At 34.5% G+C, this 22,142-nt stretch overlaps 1 protein-coding gene across 1 annotated transcript; it reads right to left on the bottom strand.

Annotated features, from left to right (window-relative positions):
• Window positions 1–13,652: 13,652 nt before the first annotated feature.
• LOC131610201 (uncharacterized) lies at window positions 13,653–15,598 on the bottom strand. The gene is made up of 3 exons (XM_058882093.1): window positions 15,372–15,598; window positions 15,078–15,283; window positions 13,653–14,123 (listed from the first exon to the last, which is right to left on the bottom strand). Exons 1-3 carry the CDS (start codon window positions 15,462–15,464, stop codon window positions 13,841–13,843), a joined length of 582 nt encoding a protein of 193 aa, XP_058738076.1. The 5' UTR covers window positions 15,465–15,598; the 3' UTR covers window positions 13,653–13,840.
• Between the last annotated feature and the right edge of the window lie 6,544 nt (window positions 15,599–22,142).

Raw genomic sequence — 22,142 nt, 5'->3', positions numbered from 1 at the left:
ACATACAATTGAACCTAAACTTCAAAATTTTAAAACCTAACATACATCACAATTAACACGAACAATAACCCCAATTCAATATTATCATTCAAAATCCAATAATAAATGATAATTGGAAGAGTCCCCCCTTACCTGAATTCAAAACTTGCTTGAGTGCTTTCTTCCTCTTCTTCTCCTCTTTCACGTACTCTGTCTTCTCTTTACTTGGCTTCTTTTCTTCTTTTTGGCTTTCTATCTCTTTTCCACAAAAATTCTCTATTTTATGAAAAGTAAGGAAATTCACTTAGTAAGGGTCTATCACTTAGCACCCTTCTTTTACTAAACACAACACTAAGCCCAATAACCTTTTCTTTTCTCCAAATTCTCCGTTTAATTGATTAAAACTGATTAATTCCAAATAACTAATTTAAATTCCGATTAAATTAATTTATGAAATTATGGGGTGTTACACCTTATATATACCTCCCCCACTCGATATTTCTTCTCACTCATAGGATCTGTCACTATAAAAACTACTATGTTTCTTAACTCAAAAGTATTAAAACTATTATTCTTAGGATTATCCAAAGTATTTACGTTGAAACCTCCACTTATTTGAGATGCCTATTGTCTAGATAATTGTTCAATTTGCATTTTCAGGTTTTTGACTAATGCTTCATGATTCTTGCTCTTCGTTTTCTGATGCTTGCTCATTAACTCAAAATTATTGTGGGTCTTCTTCATGAATTGAGCTATAGCCTCTCTTATGGTGGGTTTTGGTGAACTTGAGGGAATCTTTGGCTTGCATTCAAACTTTGTTTATTACCAACATGCATTATATAAGTGGGGATCAACTTATTCAAAGAGTAAGTTTTTCTAACTTTCTTTAAATCATAGTATTTAAATTGAATATAATATAATGGTAAATTTAGCATTTTTACTTATAATCATTCGATTAAATCTAATTTAAAAGTAATGATTTAAAAAAAAATTAGTTTGTGTGTATGTGGGCGCGCGCGTGTGTGTGTGGGGGGGGGGGGGCGTGTGTGGGGGGGGGCGCGTGTGTGTGTGTGGGCGCGTGTGTGCGTGTGTGGGGGAGCGTGCATGCGTGTGTGTGTGTGTGTGAGGGCGCGTGCGTGTGTGGTTTGCTAACATAGACCCACTAGATTTTGTGAAGGTCTATTTTAGCAACATGCACCTTAGGATGCATTTAACCATTTTTTAAGTTAAAGCTTGCTAAAACACTCCTTCATAAAAATAAGTTGGTGTATTTTAGCAAACTCCTGCGGGGTTTGCTAGAATACACCCACTTATTTTCATGAAGGTGTGTTTTACTAACATGCACCTTAAGGTGAATTTAATCAATTTTTAGTGGATGTTTGCTAAAATAGACTTTCGTAAAAATAAGTGGGTCTACGTTAGTAAAGTCATATATATATATATATATATATATATATATATATATATATATATATATATATATATATATATATATATATATATATATATATATATATATATATATATATATATATATATATATATATATATATATATATATATGGGTTTGTACAATAGACCCACACACTTGTTTTTATGAAGGTCCACTTATTTTTATGAATGTTTATTTTGACAACATACACCTTATGGTGTATTTAACTACTTTTTAGTTAATACTTACTAAAACACACCTTCACGAAAATAAGTGGGTCTATTGTAGTAAACTCTACTGAAATTTTCTATAATACACTCACTTATTTTTATGAATGTGTATTTTAGCAACATGCACCTTAAGGTACATTTAATCATTTTAAATTAAGATTTGCTAAATAGACTTTAAAAAAAATAAGTGGGTCTGTGATAAAAAATTTCATATATATATATATATATATATATATATATATATAAGGGGTGATGTACTGACTAACAGATGTGAATCAGTGCTCTGCACTTTCCATCATTCATTCATAAAAGATAAGGCTCGTTTTTCTGTTACAAAAATCTACTTCAAGCTAACACAGGTGTAACTATATATCCTACTTGCTATCCACACCATACACTACTGATACAAAGCAATACTAGTGAAACTTGTAGCACAGGCCCAATATGAGATAGCCCAGTATGTACCACATGCTGTAGCCCAATGTACACTAATACTCCCCCTCAAGCTCATGGTGGTGGGAGAAGCACAACTTTGAGCTTGTTTCTCAAGTCTTGAAAAGCTGCACTAGGTAGAGGTTTAGTCATGATATCAGCCAGCTGAGCAAAAGCAGGGACATGCTGAATTTTGAGTTTGTTTCCCATCACTCTTTCTCTGACAAAGTGAAGATCTAGCTCTATGTGCTTTGTTCTAGCATGTGGGATAGGATTGTGGGAAAGTAATACTGCACTGAGATTATCACATAGAAGTGTAGGAGAAAGGCATTTGACTCTCAGCTCAGCTAAGAGAGACTACAGCCATAACAATTCAGTAGTCGTGTGTGCTAGAGCTCTATATTCTGCCTCTGCACTAGACCAAGCAACAAGAGTTAGTTTCTTTGAGCTCCATGAGATGAGATTAGGACCTAAGAAAATACAAGAGCAAGATGTAGATCGCCTGTCATCTGGATCATTAGCCCAGTCTGAATCACTATAAGCTCTAATGGACAGCAATTGAGTTTGACTCGCAGGTGACAGTTTGAGGCCATAGGTAGCAGAACCACTAAGATATCTGAGAATTCTTTTCACAGCAGACCAGTGGCTAGTAAGAGGATTAGCCATGAATTGACATGCTTTATTTACACAATATGTTATGTCAGGTCTAGTTAATGTAATGTACTGCAAGGCTCCTACAATTGACCTGTATAAGAGAGGGTCTTCCATCGTGTCTGTTCCATACTTGCTTAGCTTGCAATGGCTGAACATGGGGGCTGCAACTCCATTTGACATTTCCATGTTGACTTTTCTTAGCAAATCCCTGATGTATTTGGTTTGTGTAAGTATTAAAGATCCATCAGATTGGTACTTGACTTCAACTCCAAGGAAATATTCAGGTTTCCCTAGCTTCTTGAGTGCAAATTGGTCATGAAGCTTGGAAATGAGTTTGTGAATCAGAGTGGAAGAAGCACCTGTTATTAATATGTCATCTACATAAACAAGAGCATATAAGGTAATACCCTGATGGTTATATATGAACAGGGAATGGTCACATCTACTGTCTTTGAAACCAAAGTGAAACAGTATCTTGTGCAATTTCTCATACCATGACCTGGGTGCTTGTTTCAACCCATATAAAGCCTTGTTCAGTTTGCAAACAAGTGATTTGTCCTTGCTTTCAAACCCAGGTGGTTGTACCATGTAAACTTCCTCTTCCAAACTTCCATTTAGAAAGGCATTGTTGATGTCTATTTGCTGGATATCCCATTTGTGAGTTAGGGTCAGGGTTAGCAGAACTTTTATGGTAACTGGCTTAACAACAGGTGAGAAAGTTTCATGGTAGTCAAATCCATATTGCTGATTAAATCCCTTTGCTACTAATCTTGTTTTGCATTTGTTGAGGGTGCCATCAGAGTTCTCTTTTATTCTGAATACCCACTTGCAGCCTATGGCTTTTCTGTGGGAAGGAAGAGAGGTAAGGGACCAAGTGTGGTTAGAGAGGAGGGCATTATATTCAAGTTTCATGGCTTCAAACTAGTGTGGTTGAGCTAAGGCCAGTTTAACTGTGGTGGGCTCAGTGTGAGCTAAGAAAGCTTTAGGTTTAAGGTGTCCTGTTTTTCCTCTAGTCACCATAGGATGTATGTTTTTGGCAAGAGAAGGTTCAGGACTGGTATTGTGAATAGATGGTGATAGAGAATTTTCTGATGGAGTGCAATTGATAAAGCTTGAGGTAGAATCAGGTACAGATTGTGTACCAGGGTTATTATGTATTGTTTGTTGGTATCTGAAGGATTTGTTGGGTCATTGGGAGATTCATTGAGTATTTCCAACCTATGGTCTGCAGGGTCAGACATTGACTGATGTGTGGGCTCTGGTGAAGGCTCAGAATTGACATTGACTTGACTAGGAGGACTCTTAGGTTGGAAATAAGATAGCCTAGTTTGATGTTGTACTGTGGAAGGACTTTGTCCTGTAGTATGTGTTGGGTATTGTACAACAGGTATTGGTAGAGACTTGTAGTTGTCACTGATGTTACCTTATTCTTTAGTTCTGGTGACATCAGAGAAGGGAAATTTGTATTCATTGAACACTACATCCTTGGACACATAAATTTTCCCTTCCTTACTTAAGCATTTGTGACCTTTATGGTGAGCTGATATGCCTAAGTATGTGCATTCAGAGCTTCTAATTTGAAGCTTGTTTTTGTTGTATGGTCTGAGATGTGGAAAGCATGAGCACCCAAACACTCTATGGCTTTGATAGTCTGGTAATCTGTTGAACAAGGCTTGATAAGGAGAGCTGAATTTAGGGAAATTAGAAGTGGGTAACCTGTTGAGAAGATAGACTGTTGAAGAGAAACTGTGATCCTAAAATGAAACATGCATATTAGCATGGGAGAGCAGGGTTAGCCCCATTTCTACAACACTCCTATGTTTCCTTTCTACAATCCCATTTTGATGGGATGTATTTGGACAGGTTAGTCTGTGTATTATACCTAGACTTTTTAGATACTTTGTGAAGGGTCTGAATTCCCCTCCAAAGTCAGACTGCACATCTCTAACAGTGGTGTTGAATTGTGTCTGAACATATGCTAGGAATTGTTTGAAGATTTCTAATGTTTCAGACTTTTGTTTTAAGAAATACAGCCAAGTGTATTTAGTGTATGTATCAACAACAGTCAGATAATAGAAATAGCCTTGACTAGAGGGATTGGGGGATGGACCCCATAAATCACCATGAACTAGCTCAAAGGGAGTAGTATAAGCAGTTTGAGATAAAGGAGCATACAATCTATGTGATTTGCCAACTGTACATGAATTACAAAAATCAAAGTGATCTTTATTGGAAAAGGAAATATTACAGAGTTTCAATACAGATTTGAGTGAAGTAATATTTGTGTGACCTAGTCTACTGTGCCAGAGATAGAGCTTATTGGAAAGATTACTTGGATTTACAATGGTTTGAGCTTTGGATGACATATTGGCAGTGTTTGCAGCAGGTTGGAATGTGGACTCCATTGGCAGAGTTGAAAAACAATACAAGCCACTAGTATCCATGAATCCTTCTAAAAGAACCTCCTTAGATACCTGAGATTTGACAAAACACTTGTTAGAGTGAAACTCAAAAAAGACATTGTTATCTTTGGCAAACTTGGATACAGACATGAGATTTCTAGTAATGCTAGGTACATGAAGAAGATGATTCAAGGACAAAGTAGTTTTAGGTGCTATAGATGACTTGATATTAGCTGAACCTATTGACTGGATTCTAAGCCATTGGCCATTGCCTATAAGAACAGTATTGAAACCTGTGTAGTTTTGTGTATGCTGAAGATAAGATTTATTGTGAGTGAGGTGATGAGATGCACCTGAATCAGCAAACCATGCTTGAGATTCCAGGTTTGAAGGAATTTGAAGATCTTCCTGATGAGCCAAAAGAGCTGAAGCTTGTGTAGAGTTGAGATCTTGGTTCTTCTGCTCTTCTTTTGGTTGAGTAGCTGAGTTGGTCATTTGATTCTTTGATGAGTTTGGTTCAAAGTTCTCATCAAATCGATGCCAGCATTCCATGACTGAGTGGCCATATTTGCCACAGAGTTGGCAAGTTGGCCTATTCCCTGTGGTGTAGTTTCCTTGTGTTCTACCTCTGCCACGACCTCTTCCTCTGAAGCTGCTTCTGCCTCTCTGAGTTTGATAGCCACCTCTGGTGGTTTTGCCATTGTTGCAATCTTCAGATTGAGCTAGATTCGTTGTGGCATTGACTAAAGAAAGCTCTTGACGATATTTGTCAAGTTGAGCTTCTTGAACATACAATAAAGCTTCAATTTCATACAGAGTGGGAGGTTCAATTTTACCATAGACCATCATGATGAAAGGATTGTATTCCTCAGGAAGTCCTTGCAAGATGGCGTCAATCTGATCTCTTTCTGAAATTGGTTCTCCCACTGCAAGAAGAGCATCTGCAATTGCACGAATTCGAAGCACGAATTCAGAAATGGAGTGATTTGCTTTCTTTGTTACCTTTAGTTCAGCTTTGAGTTGATGAACCCTAGCACGCATCACAGCTGTGAAGTATTTGTGGATTTGATCCCAGATTTGGTAAGAATGCTTGCAAAAGAGTACTCTGGGAAGCATTGATTCAGAGATGGTGGAAAGGAGCCACGAGAACAGTGCTTGATCTTGGACAATCCAAGATTCATATTCCTCTGACCGAACATTGGCTAAGCGATCCTCTTCAGTCTTGAACATAGGAGGAATTTGCGAATTTACGACGAAGCGATGAAGCTTGTGTGCGATGATGATGCCTTCGACTTGTTGGTTCCATAGGAGAAATTTCTTCTCCTGTAGTTTGATTGATAGCTTGGGTCCAAACACTGTGTGATTGGAAGCATTTGCAAACATTGAAGTTTGCGAGCCTGTGAAGTAGCGCGGTGTTTCTGAGTTTTCTGGTGTTCCCGCCATTGAAGGTGCTTCTTTGAAGCTGGTGTAGGGTTAAAGAAAAGTGCTTCTTTGAAGCTGATGAAAGAGATAAGCCACAAAACGAATCGTAGTGTGGCAAAAGGAAGATAAGCGGAAGGTGAATTGGATCTTTAGGCGATTGATACCATAATAGATGTGAATCAGTGCTCTGCACTTTCCATCATTCATTCATAAAAGATAAGGCTCGTTCTTCTGTTACAAAAATCTACTTCAAGCTAACACAGTTGTAACTATATATCCTACTTGCTATCCACACCATACACTACTGATACAAAGCAATACTAGTGAAACTTGTAGCACAGGCCCAATATGAGATAGCCCAGTATGTACCACATGCTGCAGCCCAATGTACACTAATACTGACAGTAAAAATATTTTACCCTGTTAATCAATCACCACCATGTATCTAATTAAATTATTTTTTATTTAAAAAATAATTTAATAACATGACAAATAATTTAAAAAATAATAACTAATTAAATACGAAGAAAGAAAACTATCACTCATTATTTTTAACTATTAAATTAAAAAAAAAAATTAATAGTCAAGATAGAAAGTAAGTTATAATAACTTAATCTTTTAGTAATGATCGGCATTATCAATATGGGTGTGCAAAACAAGATGATTTAAACCACGACAGATTCATCACTAATCACCATGAAGCAGATATGGCTTTAAACTCCTTCTCGTTTTGCAAAAGAAATGTCTCAATTTTACTGATTATTTAGTGTCAAAATAAATATATAAATTAAGAGATATAGACTTTACTAGTTCAAAGTATAGTTTTTGGTTGGTACTACTTCACACTATTTCTTTTGATGCATTACTTTGTGTAAGCAGCGTTCTTTTGCATGTCACGCTCAAAGCCGAAAGACTTTCGGCGATGTGAAATGGGTACAAGGTTGACGGTCAACATTTGAGTTTTTCATTAGGAATATTCCTTTTTTTTAATAGAGTTATAGAAAAGAGAAGATACACTTATCGGAAGGGTTTTAAAATTTGGATTGAATCTATCAATTAAATAGGGAATCAGATGAGTTATTGGTCTGATATAATTATTGGATCGAATATGATATTCAATCAGTGAGAATCAGTCAAAATTGATGAATCGGTAGTTTTAAAAAATCGACGGATTAAATACATGTTTTTTTCTTGCAAAACGACGACGTTTTGGATGTTGTTTTGATAATTTTTTAATAAAATATATTTAGCCTTTTTTCAAAAAATTTTTTAAAGAATTTTTTTATATTTGTAATTAGATCTTGTTCAAAATTTATTTAAATTTGTATCTTGTAATATTTTGTTGTGTGGGATTATTATATTTAGAATTTGAATTTAAAGATAAACATATAAAATTATAATATTTTGAAATTTAAAATTTTGTATTAATTGTGATATTTTTTAGAAACCGAGTCATCTGGTTTAACCGATTTAATAAATATATTATTTTGTTATAGAAATCAGTTTATTCAACCGAGTTATTCGATTTAATCTGATTTTGTCATGCGGTTTGACTAGTGTCACAGTGGTTCGACCAATAAACTACTGACCCAATACCCAAATCAGTTTGGTGACCGGCTCAATTTTTAAAACATTGACCCGACAATATAAATTAATTTTACATTGTCAATCAGTGACGACCATATATTCCACCAAATCAAACTGAAAATCTTAAATCACTTGTTTGATATAACATAGTGATACATTCTTATTAATTGAAAGTATAATTTTTTTATGGTGCATCTTTATAAACTTTTTTTATACAATAAAAACATTGAATATTTATTTTCAATATCAAGAAAATAATCTCTTTCTATATTAGTAACTAAACTATCATCTTTCATGTGATTTCTCTTCTGATTTTTTTAATACTCATGACAAAAAAAAACTCTTTTAATTTTTGCTTACGTAATATCGAAGATAAAATTCTTAAAGATGCTCCTAGGACGCCCTTAAAAGAAAGTTGTGCCAAAAACCTGTAATCTTTGAGCACAACCTTAGTCAAATGACCAATCCAATGAGTATGCAATTGAGCAATAACTACCCTATAAAGCAAAAGACCTCCGCAAATTCATAATCATAATCAAACAATGCAGCGACCAACTTTATTAGTAGCACTATTCCCCATCCACGAAATACTTGTTCATTTGTTAGATAACCTTTTATAGTAGACACCACCCTTTTCCTAAGGTCACATAACATAATATAATAATCTATACAAATTACAATCCAAATCTAGTGCCCCTCCTCGTATACAAATAGTGAGGAGAGCCATACCATCAATCACCTTTCAATTTTTTTTTTTTTTTTTCAATCTTTGAGAATGAAGATTTCATATGTAACGTTGTGCATTATGCTTACATTGCTCCTTGCAAAGACAGAGTTATCAATGGGAGAAGTAACATGTAACGCATTACAGCTGAGTGCATGTGCTAATGCAATCACTACATCAAACCCTCCATCTGCGACTTGTTGCAGTAAATTGAAGGAACAAAAGCCTTGTCTTTGCCAATATTTGAAAGATCCTAACCTTAAGAAATTTGTTACCTCTCCTAATGCCATTAAGGTTGCTGACATATGTGACTCCCCTTTCCCAATTTGCTAGATGTAACATGTGACTCCACATCAATCATGTCACTGTTTTTAAGTCAAACCAACTATATAATATGTTTTTTGTTTGTGTTGTATTCTGATATGTTTCTCTCTTCAAGTAGGAAAGTTCCTAGGATTATCTCTCAGTTTGGTGTGATTATGGGACAATACTGTTGTAAGTCCCTTGCTCTGTTGTTGTAGGATTTGATCTTGTTTCACCTATGTATCTGTTAATGAATGCAGTTTGCTGTTGTTATGGCTACTCTGGATTTCATTTGGTTAAAAGGGGCAAGTTGAAGTAACATGGTTAAATTCATCTAGTATTGAGATGAAAAATACTGAAACTTAGGTTATGTGATTAAAATGTAAATGAATTGTAGTCCAAAAACAAAGTTAAATAAATTTCAATTAGAAGTATTGCAATTTATGCATGTAAAAGGGGTGCAAATAAATAGTGCCACAAAATTGAGAAAAATCCTTTTTTATGTTTGTTACATTCCTCAAGGGAAAGGAGTCCCACTAGAACTTGAGTTCAATAGTTAATAGTCTAATCAATTTATTATAATTAAGGATCCTACTTAAATACTACTAATTTTTAAGGAGATTATTCATCACACTTTAGGTCATATTCACACTATTTCGTTGACATTTTAAAAATATCTCTAGCATTTGGATTTTAAAATTCGAACGCATCAAATACATAACAACTTTTCTCTCAAACACACTAAAGCAAATATTTTAAAAATATGAATTTTAAAATCTAGATTAATAAGTTACAAGGATAGAACTTCAGACGTGACTTAACACACCACACATATGTCCAATCTCAAAACCATGCAAAACACATTTTAAAATTTTTCAGATTTCAATGTCTGGATTTCCTGGAGAGATTGAAATTTGGACATTTCTGCTTAAGTATTCGCGTCCAGACATTTTCCTTTCCTTTTTCATTTCAGCAAGTTAAAAGAACAGAGCTCATGGGCATTTCAAGCTTTATCACAACTTCTACTCCATTACATTCAAGCTTTGCGCGTCTTTCAAGTTCTACTCCACTAAATTTAATCTAATATCATTCATCTCTCACATTTGGTAAGTTTCTCATTTTTTTTTACTTTTTTATTTGAGATGCATGCATTACCTAAATAAGTTATAGGTATGATACATTTGGTCACATGCAATCGATATGTCACATTTGTTTTGTCCTAAATTGCTTTGGTTTTAAATATTGAATATTTTTGGCTTAGGGTTCGTAAACTTTTTGTTGGCTTCGTATGTCCTGGTTTCGACCAGTCCGGATTTTGAAGTCCAGACCTTTTGTCCAGAAAAAAAATTCAGATTTTCCTATTATGCTTTCTATTTTTTTTGTTCGATTTGTCAATACTTTTTGTTATGATGTGTTTTTTCTTGTTTGGTCATAGAAAAAATGGTTGACAACCAAGAAAGAATGAGACATGGTAGAGTGATGCAACATGTTTTCCTTTGTAGGGAGAAATCTAGGCTATCGTGAGTCGCGGTTGGAGAAACTTCATTTGATGTTGAAGCATCATCTTTATGGACTCATTTTTCTCTGGCATCGCCTTCCCAGATTTATGTGTCTCTGGCTACTACAAAAGCCCATGTCGTGTCCGATAATTTTCTAGGAGACCCATCAGACCTTTCTCTATTATATTTATATACACATTATATTGCTAGACACATATGGGATAGAGAGGTATCATAAACCTTTAATTACTCTTTAAAACATATGTGTTATAATAATTGAAATTTCTGACAATGATGTATTTATTTTTTCAGTACTCTGATAGGTTGAAATGCATTAATCATGATAGAAAGGTTGCAAATTTGTCATAGGGTGATAAGCCATGGTTTTAGGATAACTTGCAACTATCTGGGCTGAAGGATTTATGCAGAGCTAGATATGGTTATTTTAACCATGGTTTATCGTATGCGTATGTGGAGCGATGGCATGCAAAGACCTCGTCATTTCATCTTCTGATCGGTGAAATGACACCAGAGATATAGACTTGCTAGATTTTCATTTTTGGTGAAGTTGTATGACGACCACCTGGCTGTAGTTATGGATGTTGCGAGTGATGATGCACGAATTACATATCATAGAGCATGTGCATCGAGATCATACTTCATGGTTTTGGTTGGAATGTGCATATTTGTGGACAAAAGTGTGACTTGTGTCGGCGTTGTTTACATTAAATACTTTATTAATTTGAAGAGATTCATGAGTACAGATAAGGATAACTTGTTTGGTTTACCTCTACTCCGAGTTAGTAGAAGCTGGTTTATGGAATATGAGACAAATGACAGCAAATAATTGTCTATTTACAATAATTTTTTGCATCCTTACTGATATCAATTACATTATACTTGTGTTACACTCTTACTGATATTTCATCTTAACCATTTTCAAGCACGAATCCACCAGTATTTTTCATGTCTGTCCGGTTGGGATTATGTTGAAGCTTACTCTGAGGAATTGCCATGTGCCTACTCGAGTATCCCACTCAAGAAGAATCCAGTTATTGAGTCATTTTGAGTTTCTCATGATTGCATCGTGTACGATAATATATGTTTCATTTCGTATAGTGAACACCGTGAGACACGGCCCTTGGAGGTGATATTCTTTACTCTTGATAGTTGACTTGTGGGTATCGACTTATGTACCCTCATCATATACATGGGCAAGTAATGCGGCAGTTTGGTATCTGCAAGGTATACTCATAAACATCGCAGTTGCTACTCATGCCACCATCCTTCATAGAGATATCAATAAGATAGTTGCAGAGTATTATGAGCATCTGGTCCTAGAGCATGTTAGTTGTATGTAAGTTCCTCATCTATGGAGTACGGGATACAGTTATATCCACTGATTTTATAGAGTTTCACATCCTTACATTACACCATATTTTAAAAAAGATCCTCCGATGTCAACTCATCAAGAGATACTATAAAGGGAACAAGCTAGGGCGGACCATGTCGTGGATGTGTTGTTGATATATCATTGTATTATGGCTATAGGGAGAGAGGCCATAGCTAGATGTGAGTTTCAAAAAGGTACTTCTGATATGGTCACTCTACAAGACATCTTAGCACTTGCACGACATGTATTGTGGTACATGAGACAGAGGATGAACATGAGCGTCAGATATACGTAGTGGTTATTTTTTACTTTGTATTTTGATATTAACATTTTAAAATTTTGTATTAAGATTTGTTGTATTTTATGAACAGTGATGTATGATTTATCAACATCTTTTTATATATTTGATCTTATTATTAAATATCAAATGCGTATGGTTGTGATATTGATTGATATAGTATAAAATTTATTTAAATTTATTGTTTGAGAGTGAAAAATATGTCCAAGAATTTGTCTCCTATTGTAAAAAAAAAAAAAAAAAAAAAAATAAATAAATAAATAAATATTTACATACACTGACAGTGCGTATGATGATTTATCCCGAGGTTAAAATCCTTACAAAATTTTAACAAAAATGAAATGTCTCTAATAAAATGATTTTTTGTATAATATGCTCTTTTAAATAAGGACATTTTAGAGTTTTTATATTGTCCACCACTCTTTCAAAACCATAGTTGAAGTTCATTAGTCACTTGTGTCATGCCGGTAGCCATCCATCTATTTCATTAAAGGGTAGGTTTATATCAACATCAAAAATAAAAATAGTATGTTCGATCAATTATCACGCTGCTTTATGTAATATCTTTCAATTGCGGGAATAGGATATGAGTAAATAGCAAAGTAGTACTAGTGAGTAGTGACCATGATAATGATAGCAGAAAATTTTCAAACATACTCCTAACAATTATTAAATAAAAATGGAATTTAATTAACTTGGGTGAATTAACTACTCCAGAGCTATTCTAAACCTTTTCTTTACATATTCTGGTAATCTCACAACCATCCTTATCAACAGAAAAAAAAACTCATGAATTTCAAGAAGTTAATACATGAAAAGAACTGAAAACATTTAAAATTAAATATGACCCCATGATAAGCACCAATTAAGAAAAAAAATCAAATGGCCCCAATTCAGAAATATTTAAATTTTAGCAATCGACAAATCATATAATTCAATATAATTTGATGGGGGACAGGTAGCACAAAATTCAAATAACAAGATAGTATTGAAGAGAAAAATTAATTACAAGTATACAGCTACAGCCACGCCACAAAATAATGAACAATGCTGTTGCAAAAAGATTAGGAAGAAGGAAGGAAGAAGAAAGAGCTTTAATAAATGGAGACATTTGCATCAAGAGACTAGTAAATTGATCATTCTTTCTGGAAAGGAGAAAACTCAGCTAGAAAGAAGGCTAGCATAGTAATTTTACTGAAGTTATCAAGCACAGTTTTATCACAATAATGCAAGCATTCTGTGCACTATTGCAAATGATTTTGTTTCATCAAAAGCAACATCATTGTGGAAACTAGAATATACTGAACCTCCACCATACCATTACCATCTATTTATCTATATTATATATATTGTTTCAAGCATTCTGCTATTACAGCATAAATATCACATTGTTCCTTCCTTTACATCCAAAATACCTTATCCAACAAAATAAACCCCCCAAAACTGTGTAAATTAACAACCCGTAGCATTGAAAGTGGTAAATCTTCAGGGCTTATCAGATTCAGGACCATGATTCTGTGTGGCCAATCCAATACCTTCATTTTGGTGCTTCTCCCAGAAGCCAGTATCAGCCTTAGAGTGTGCCCAATAGTACAAAATGGAAACCACCATAGAGAACAAGGTCAAGGCAGCCCCAGCAGCAAACACACCCTTGCGAAGAGTGGCGCAAGACAAGTCATGCTTTGTAAAATACCCTTGGTATTTTGTGTGGTATGCATTCCGCGCAGACCCTGCTAACAAGCACGCCTCTGCTCCCAAAAAACCAAGCCTGATTTTACCGCAACAATAATAAAAATCATCCTTATGGACAAATATCTAGGCCTTACAAACTGAGTTCAAAACAGATTTTCATATCTTTTATAAACTAAAACTTCAAACTTGATACTAGAGATAAAATTAGTAAGTTACTTATGGACAAGGTTAATTAGTTATTTGATATTAGAGCAATGTTATCAAATTGCCCTGCCATGGCGGGATATACATGGCGGTTTTTGGGCTCGCCGCAATGGTAAATATCGGCGCTATTGCAGGGTTTTCCGCCATAATACGCAATAACAGCGTCGCAAAGCGGCCTGTATGGCGGAATTTTGGCTCTTCGCCATCGACAACACCATATTAGAGACAAATTAACATCAACTGCCTGAGTGGAATGGAGTGAAATAGAGCGACATGTATATCTCATTCTATTGTTTGGATATTTTAGGATGGAATGTAACAAAAATGTTATTCCGTCCAAATCAGAAGGAAGAAAAATTCGAGTAAGTTATGGAATTGGATGAAATACATTTCATCATAACAATGGAACATAACGTTATTCTATTCCGTCAATTCAAACATAGCTTAACTGACTTTGTCTCTAGTATCAACTAACTAAGAAATTTTATCTCTAATTCTTGGAAGTTGGAACATATAGTATCTGATCTCAATATAACGACCACCAATATTAAAGGTGCATAAATGGGATCTTGCAAGTTTGAACCACGCCCCTGCAGTCTGATGTCTGTGCATAGCTCCCAATTGAGCTGTCTTAAACGGACAATCCATTTTTAATTGCAAAGTAAACAATCAATTAACAAAGTGAAATATAGTTATATAGCTCAAGTTAATTTGTTTACTAAAACTTTTTTTTTTAACTTTTGTATTCACTAATTCACACTAAAAACAAAAACAAATAAAAGAGATAGGGTTTTCAAACAGAAAGTTGTAATAATTGGAATGTTACCATGAGAGAACGAAGAAGATAACCGCACAAGTAGTGGAGCAACCGGAAACAAGACCTTTACCGCAGCAGAGACATCTAGTCACAACATAAAGAATAGCTTGACTGAGGAGAATTAGAGAGCAGGCGGCGAGACCGTAGACAGTGGAAGCGTCGGTGGTGTAAACACAGAAAGATCGGTCGTCGTACTCATCGGGAACCACTTTAGCCTGAAAGAGAATAACAAGATTTAAGAAAGAAACAACAAAAAAAAAATTGTGTGAATTAACTAAAGATGGGAATAGGATTAGGGGTTACCAGACTACGACGTCGTTCAGCGCCGATAGCGAAAACGAAAGCTAAGAGATGGAGAGAAATGATGGCTACTATGAGGGTAATTGAAACGGCCATGATTTTGGTCTTCAATTTGATTCAATTCAACAACCAAGTAAAGTAATCCTTTTCTTTTTCTTTCAGAGTCACTCACTTCACTGTCTAGCGGTGACTACTACGGACTAGTGTGTGTACTGTCCGCTGGCTTTCGGTTTTGTTAAGTAAAAATATCAGTCAAATTTCTTTTTATTTATTTTTTTCCTTTTTAGTTTCTATTCCCACTTCTGTGTTCTTTCTCCTCTTTTTTTCTTTCTATCCGTTAGCTTTTTCTTTTTCCTTCTCTTTCTTTATACTACCAAAATATTGTAGCATAAAATAAAATAAAAAACTTCTCACAATGGGATATATGTATATATTAAGCAACAAATAAAAAAAATATCCGTAATTGATTATTTATAAATTTACTTATTTCTTTTTAAAGTGTAATAATAAAAATTTTAATATTTTTGCTAAAAACTTTAAACAAATAAAAAATTCTCTCTCTTCATACATTATATATATATATATATATATATATATATATATATATATATATATATATATATATATATATATATATATATATATATTTATGGGTCATGCTAACATGTGCCCTAAGGGCACATGTTAAGGATACTATAATTAGAAAAAGTAAAATGTAATTAAATGCAATAAAGTCAAATTTAAAGTTTCGATACATTGAATGCACGCGTTCCAATAAAATATTTCTATAAATATCTCACTAACTTGTGCCCTTGGGGCACATGTTAGCTTTTCCCTATATTTATATATATATATATATATTTATATATATATATTTATATGCCCCCTGTTCCTTGTTTGGCTGACTGGACAATAGAATCTTTCTAGTTGGCATTGTTTGACTTGCTGACTAGATAAAATTCAATGCCACATAATAATTTAATAATTCTTTAATTTATATTTAATTATAATTTATTTATTTTTTAAATTTTACTAATTAATATTTATTAGTTTTTTACTTTTTTTTAAGATTATATTTTTTACGTCTGTTTTATATTTATTATTATTTTGTATAAATTATTATTTTAAGTTAACCAAAATAATAGGCTTGGGCCTATACCCAATTTTAACAAATTTTCAACTCATAAGGCCCATTTAGTCTCAACCCATTTACAATTATAAATTCAATGTATGTTTGGTATATAACGAGTGTTATTATCTCTAAACCAAACGATGTGGGACTTATATATTCCATCTCTCCACCATGCAACTTATATTTTCTACTTACTATTCATCATCATCTTCAAGTCTCTCACCTAAGTGTTCCATGCAGCAGTTTGTCAATGGTGGTGACAATAAGATGTGCTCCACCTTGATTCCTTCATCCTCTACCAATGTTGTCACATACTTGAAATGATATGTGGTTGTTCATAGGGGTATCAAATGCGTCATAGTTTGGATTCTCAAGCAAGTGTATTCCAAAACCATAACTATACAGCCTGCACCAAAACAAAACAAAAAATTGAAACACAATGAAAACTCATACAAACAAGGAACTGCTCTCAATATATAGGTGTTACGAAAGCATTTTCAAGAAATCTAACACTGAGTCTGTCGAGGTGGAAGTCTGAGAGAAAAAACATAACAACAAGAAAATATATGTCGTAGCAAAGGCTTATTGTTTCTTCATTATAATAAATAACCAACACATCTCAAAACAATAAAGTATCGTACACCAATAAAAGGACATTATTTCTTCATTATAACAAACATGGGCTCTCAGTATTATAATGCTCAGGTATTCATTAATATTTCTTCATTACAACTATAATATACTCACAATAAAAGCACATTGAATATGTAGTATAATAAATGAGTAAACTAACCCCTTTAAACATGATTGCTTAATCTCAATATCACCAGCAAGAAGCTACGAAACTGTGAGCGCAAATCAGTCATTTGTAAAACCATAACTATACAGCCTACACCAAAATGACACAGGAAAGCATGCCCCACAAGAGGCGAGACATGAGAGTATGGGTGTATGATGTTGTCTGGTTTTGGCTGGAGAAAGTGGCAATATTTGAGAGTATATGAGATGGTTGGTGTTGTTGTTTTTTGTTCAGTGTTGTTGCTGTATGTATATTAACAAGTCCCACATTGTTTTTTACAAAGACAAAATGACCCTTTATAAAGCAAACACTCACACACATTTATGAATTAAAAACAAACTTATAAAATTGGGCCACTAATGCATCAAATTTGGGCTTAGGCCCAAATATCAATTTTTAGAATTTATAAAAACTAATAAATATTAATTAGTTAAAAGTAAAAAATAAATAAATTATAATTAAATATAAATTAAGAAATTATTAAATTATTATGTGGCAGTGAATTTTATCCAGTAAGTCAAACAATGCCAACTAGAAACTAGAAAGATTTTATTGTCCAGTCAGCCAAACAAGGAAAAGGGGGCGCTGAAAACAGAATCTTTGTTTTATAGGGGGCGGATTACAAAAAAAAAACTTCAGGGGGGCAAAATCGAATCTCGCCCTAATGGCAGGGGGCATCGTATATTTAACCCTATATAAAAAGTGTAATTGAATATTTTTTTCTCTCTTACATCATTTATTTTAATAATGGAGGAGAGACACTACAACACGGAAGACAAACAAAAGCGCTTTTTTTGGCCTTTAACAGCGCTTTAAAGCGCTGCCAAAGCCAGCGCTGGCGTAGGTAACGAAAGCGCTTTTAAAAGCGCTCTGGTAGACCCCCCTATAAGAGCGCTTTTTACAGAAAGCGCTCTGGTAGACCCCCCTATAAGAGCGCTTTTTCTGGAAAAAGCGCTCTGGTAGACCCCCTATAAGAGCGCTTTTGCTGGAAAAAGCGCTCTGGTAGCCCCCCTACTAGAGCGCTTTTCCAAAAACGCTTTGGTAGGTTGCGTTTTTTTTTATTTATTAATCTTTGGCAGCGCTTTTTGTAACAAAGAGCTTTCGTATGTGGACCTTTAAGAGCGCTTTTTAAAAGCGCTGTCGTTGCTAAATGAGATATTTTAAGGTGCACCCTATAATTTCAGCCTCCCAGATCGACCTGTAATATTTTTGACCTGTAATATATTTTCAACCTGTAATATTTTCGACCTGTAATATATTTTCGACGATATATTTTCAACCATAGGTAGGACTATATATATACTAATATAATACCATTATAATATCCAAAATTATATATATACATCATTATGTCAATCAAACTAAATCTCTAACATCAACAATATTATACTTCAAATATTAATTGGCAACAATATGAACAAAGTTAGTAACCATATATCCTAGAGTACTATAATATTCTCTTCAAATCGACACAAATCCTACTACATGAATAGCTGATGAATATAAAATTGACACAATTCCTCTTTGATTTCTTCCAACTTAAGTTTCGTGTAAGAAGCAGCACGGAATTCGTCAAAGTACTACAGAATAAAAACATAATATGAATGATTTAGTTAAATGTAATAAATTATAAGAAGTTATCTAATTAAGTTATAAATCCATACCGTGATTGGAATCTCTAATTGATTCATTTGAAGGATTTCTTTCATAAACCTCAAAACAAAGTATCCGCAGTCTAAACTGTTCTGCTGTATCGGACACTACATAGAAAAACAAATAAGATTTTATAGTTGTCTTGTTTTATCAAGTAGCATAAATATTATAAGCAAAATTTGTGAAAAATAATGTACCTGCACTTTGATCCAAGTAATGTTGTTTGATTTAGTCCGGGATACCTGTGCGTTTCGTTGACTTCGGAACACTTGTATTGATCTAACAAAAATATAAAAGCATATATTTAGATCAATCTCACAAATAATTAAATATATAAATATACAAGAATATTTAGAACGATCCCACTTACAAATCAATAATTTCCTTCATAGCCGGATAATTGCTCCACTCACCATCTACCGAATTCAGAAAATATACAACTTCTCTTATCGGGTTGATAGCAAGCAACAACCAGTGTGCTCTATAAATTAAAACAATAGGTTATATGAAAATTTTGCTACGCAAAAGAAACAAAGATTAAATGAACCAAGAATGAGAAACTAACCCTACTGGTCGGGTATTATACGCCCAAAGAATCAGACTTTCTGTATTGCCGGATGACATGAATCTATCGACTAAGCGCTGTCTAACTGATTCTGGTTCCGAAGCAATTGTCATTCCGCTGCAATGGGCGGAAGACACGAAACGGAATCTGTTTGACAATGCAGTCCCGCGCAACACTCTGTCATGCAACAACCTTAAATAAAAACATTATAAACATATTAGCGGATGAGTGAATAACTGGATGTATGAGTGCATATTAGTGTATATTACAGGATGAGTGAAAAACATAATAAACATAATGTGTAAATAAATTGACCGACTAATTAAATAATATATCGGATGAGTGAATATTACCGGATGTACGAATGCATATTAGCGACGCCTAGTTGTTCTTGCGTAAAAATCTCTTCCAAGTCATCTATTGCAATATGTGACATGAATTCAACACCAAAGATACCTTCCTCCATATTTATTTGACGGAGAGCACCTTCCTTCAAATCGGACATATCAACAAGTGTTCCGAGCGTCGTCCGGTATCGAGCCACAAAAGCACCACCTTTTTTTGCCGCTTGCTTCGGAGGACCCTTAGGTGGTACGCTACGAACGTCCTGTGTCACTTGTTGTGACCCCCGAGCAGATGCCTAAAAATCATATAACGATCGATAAAACATAAAATCATGCAGTTTTAGATTCAAATTATATATTAACACCTTAAATGTACCTCTTTTAGTGATGCAACAGACTCCTCCTCCTGTAAAATCCCTTTGCCCTTAATTGCGGGTTTTGTAGGAGCAGTCTAAAATTAAAATGTAAAAAATAATTAACGTAACGGTGCAGAATTGACATTCGAAAACTAAATGATTCATAATGGTTTTGAATATACCTCATCACTAATGATAATGAGCTCCGAGGGCCATGCAACAAATGACCCTATTGCATCTCGCATCAATGTTGTCTCTGAGACCATGTCAGGTACCGGTAGCACCGCATCATGATCTAATACAACATCAACTGATACTTTCAGGTGTCCATCCGGGAGCGGTCTATGGTGAAGTAAATCTCCCACAGTGTTGTGCACTTTTCCCTTGCCAACTAGGCGATAATACGGTGACGATAAGTATAGTTGGCAAGAAGAAATGCCCTAAACCAATAGTAAATATAAAGTCATTATCGTTAATAAAATAGAACAATTTGTAAGGAAAAGAAATTTATAATTACCTCGGGAAGTTTTCTTTGACAGTTGAAACTAGCTTTATCACTAGTTTCTTTCACCGATGCAGTATTGCACTTTTCTCTCATATACATATCTTTATCTCTTTGCAATTCAGAGACTTGTGCTTGCAATTCCTGCAATTTTTGCAACACTTCTTGATTGGTAGGATTTCTTCTCCTAGGATGCTTGTAAAAAGAGGTTGGAGTCACACCATGACCCTTACCCCTCACCCGATCGGGATACTCAGGAGCATCTAGTGCTCTACTAAGTACGCTCCTATCATCCTGGTCCTCACCGGTGGACACCGATTGCGACAAGGTCTCCTGTAATTCATTTACATTTCAATAATGATTAGTGGAGATAAAAAATCATTTATATATTAAAAAACATTTGATTTAATTAAAGACACAGTATTATACTTACACATTCAGTATAAACTCTCTGAACATCGGGATCGACAGCTTGATTCTTGCCCACACGAGCTTCCTTCCACAACACATGTACAAGAAGTGAAGTTTCCTCACTTTTAGTCTCCTCTAACTATGCATTGACACAAATGATAAAATCGTCAAATAAAACACATTTAGACAATTAATTAAAACGCATTTCTATTTACTTACAATTTTATCCTCTAAGCGTGCATATCCCAAACGCCCTTTTTTGTATGGTTACGCGGGTTTGGATGCTCTCGCACTATTCGTGGCACTCCTTTTCCGAAAATCTTCATCTCTTTGATTTACAAACTCAACCCAATCTTTTTCATCAATGAAGATCTCATACTTTTTTGGCCGTCCCGGTGCCTCTTCAAGAAAGTTTCCATCTTTATCCTTAAGATAGGTGTTTGTCAAAAAAGCTTTCCACCCTCTATATCTTTTTCCGGCCAAACTAAGTATGTAGCGTCTACGATCATCTGGTATCTCAAAAGTCCTCTGCAAAAAAACATACGCATAGTGTGTTAGTATAAGTAATTTAAACAATTTATCGTCAAGATAATAACAACAACCATATATGATATATACCTGAAGCTCGTCCCAAATCGCTTTTTTTTCGCATCCAACTCTTCGCTTTTCAGATTCCATTTAGCTACGGAGACTGGAATATGCATACGAACAAGTGTACCAATATAGCTTGTCAACTTTGCAGAATTAGGACCAATTGGTTGGTTTTCAGAATTCCATTCCAAATGGTATACTAATCCTTGGTCTCTATGTCGAATGATTCCCTTCATAATGGTGATGCCTCGTGCAACTTCTTTTGCTTCAGTATCAGGTGGAGCATTTGTATCCGGAGCATCTCTTTCTTGAGCATCTCTTTCTTGTGAGTTTTCAGGTGGAGCATCTCTATCCGGAGTCATTGAACCTGTATCAAACAAACTAAAGCACATTAGTACACTATTAATAAGCTAACAATCTA

Source organism: Vicia villosa, linkage group LG1, assembly GCF_029867415.1.
Source record: "Vicia villosa cultivar HV-30 ecotype Madison, WI linkage group LG1, Vvil1.0, whole genome shotgun sequence".
NCBI lineage: Eukaryota > Viridiplantae > Streptophyta > Magnoliopsida > Fabales > Fabaceae > Vicia > Vicia villosa.
The sequence above is the reverse complement of the archived record's forward strand: the minus strand, read 5'-3'. Positions and strand labels throughout refer to the sequence as shown.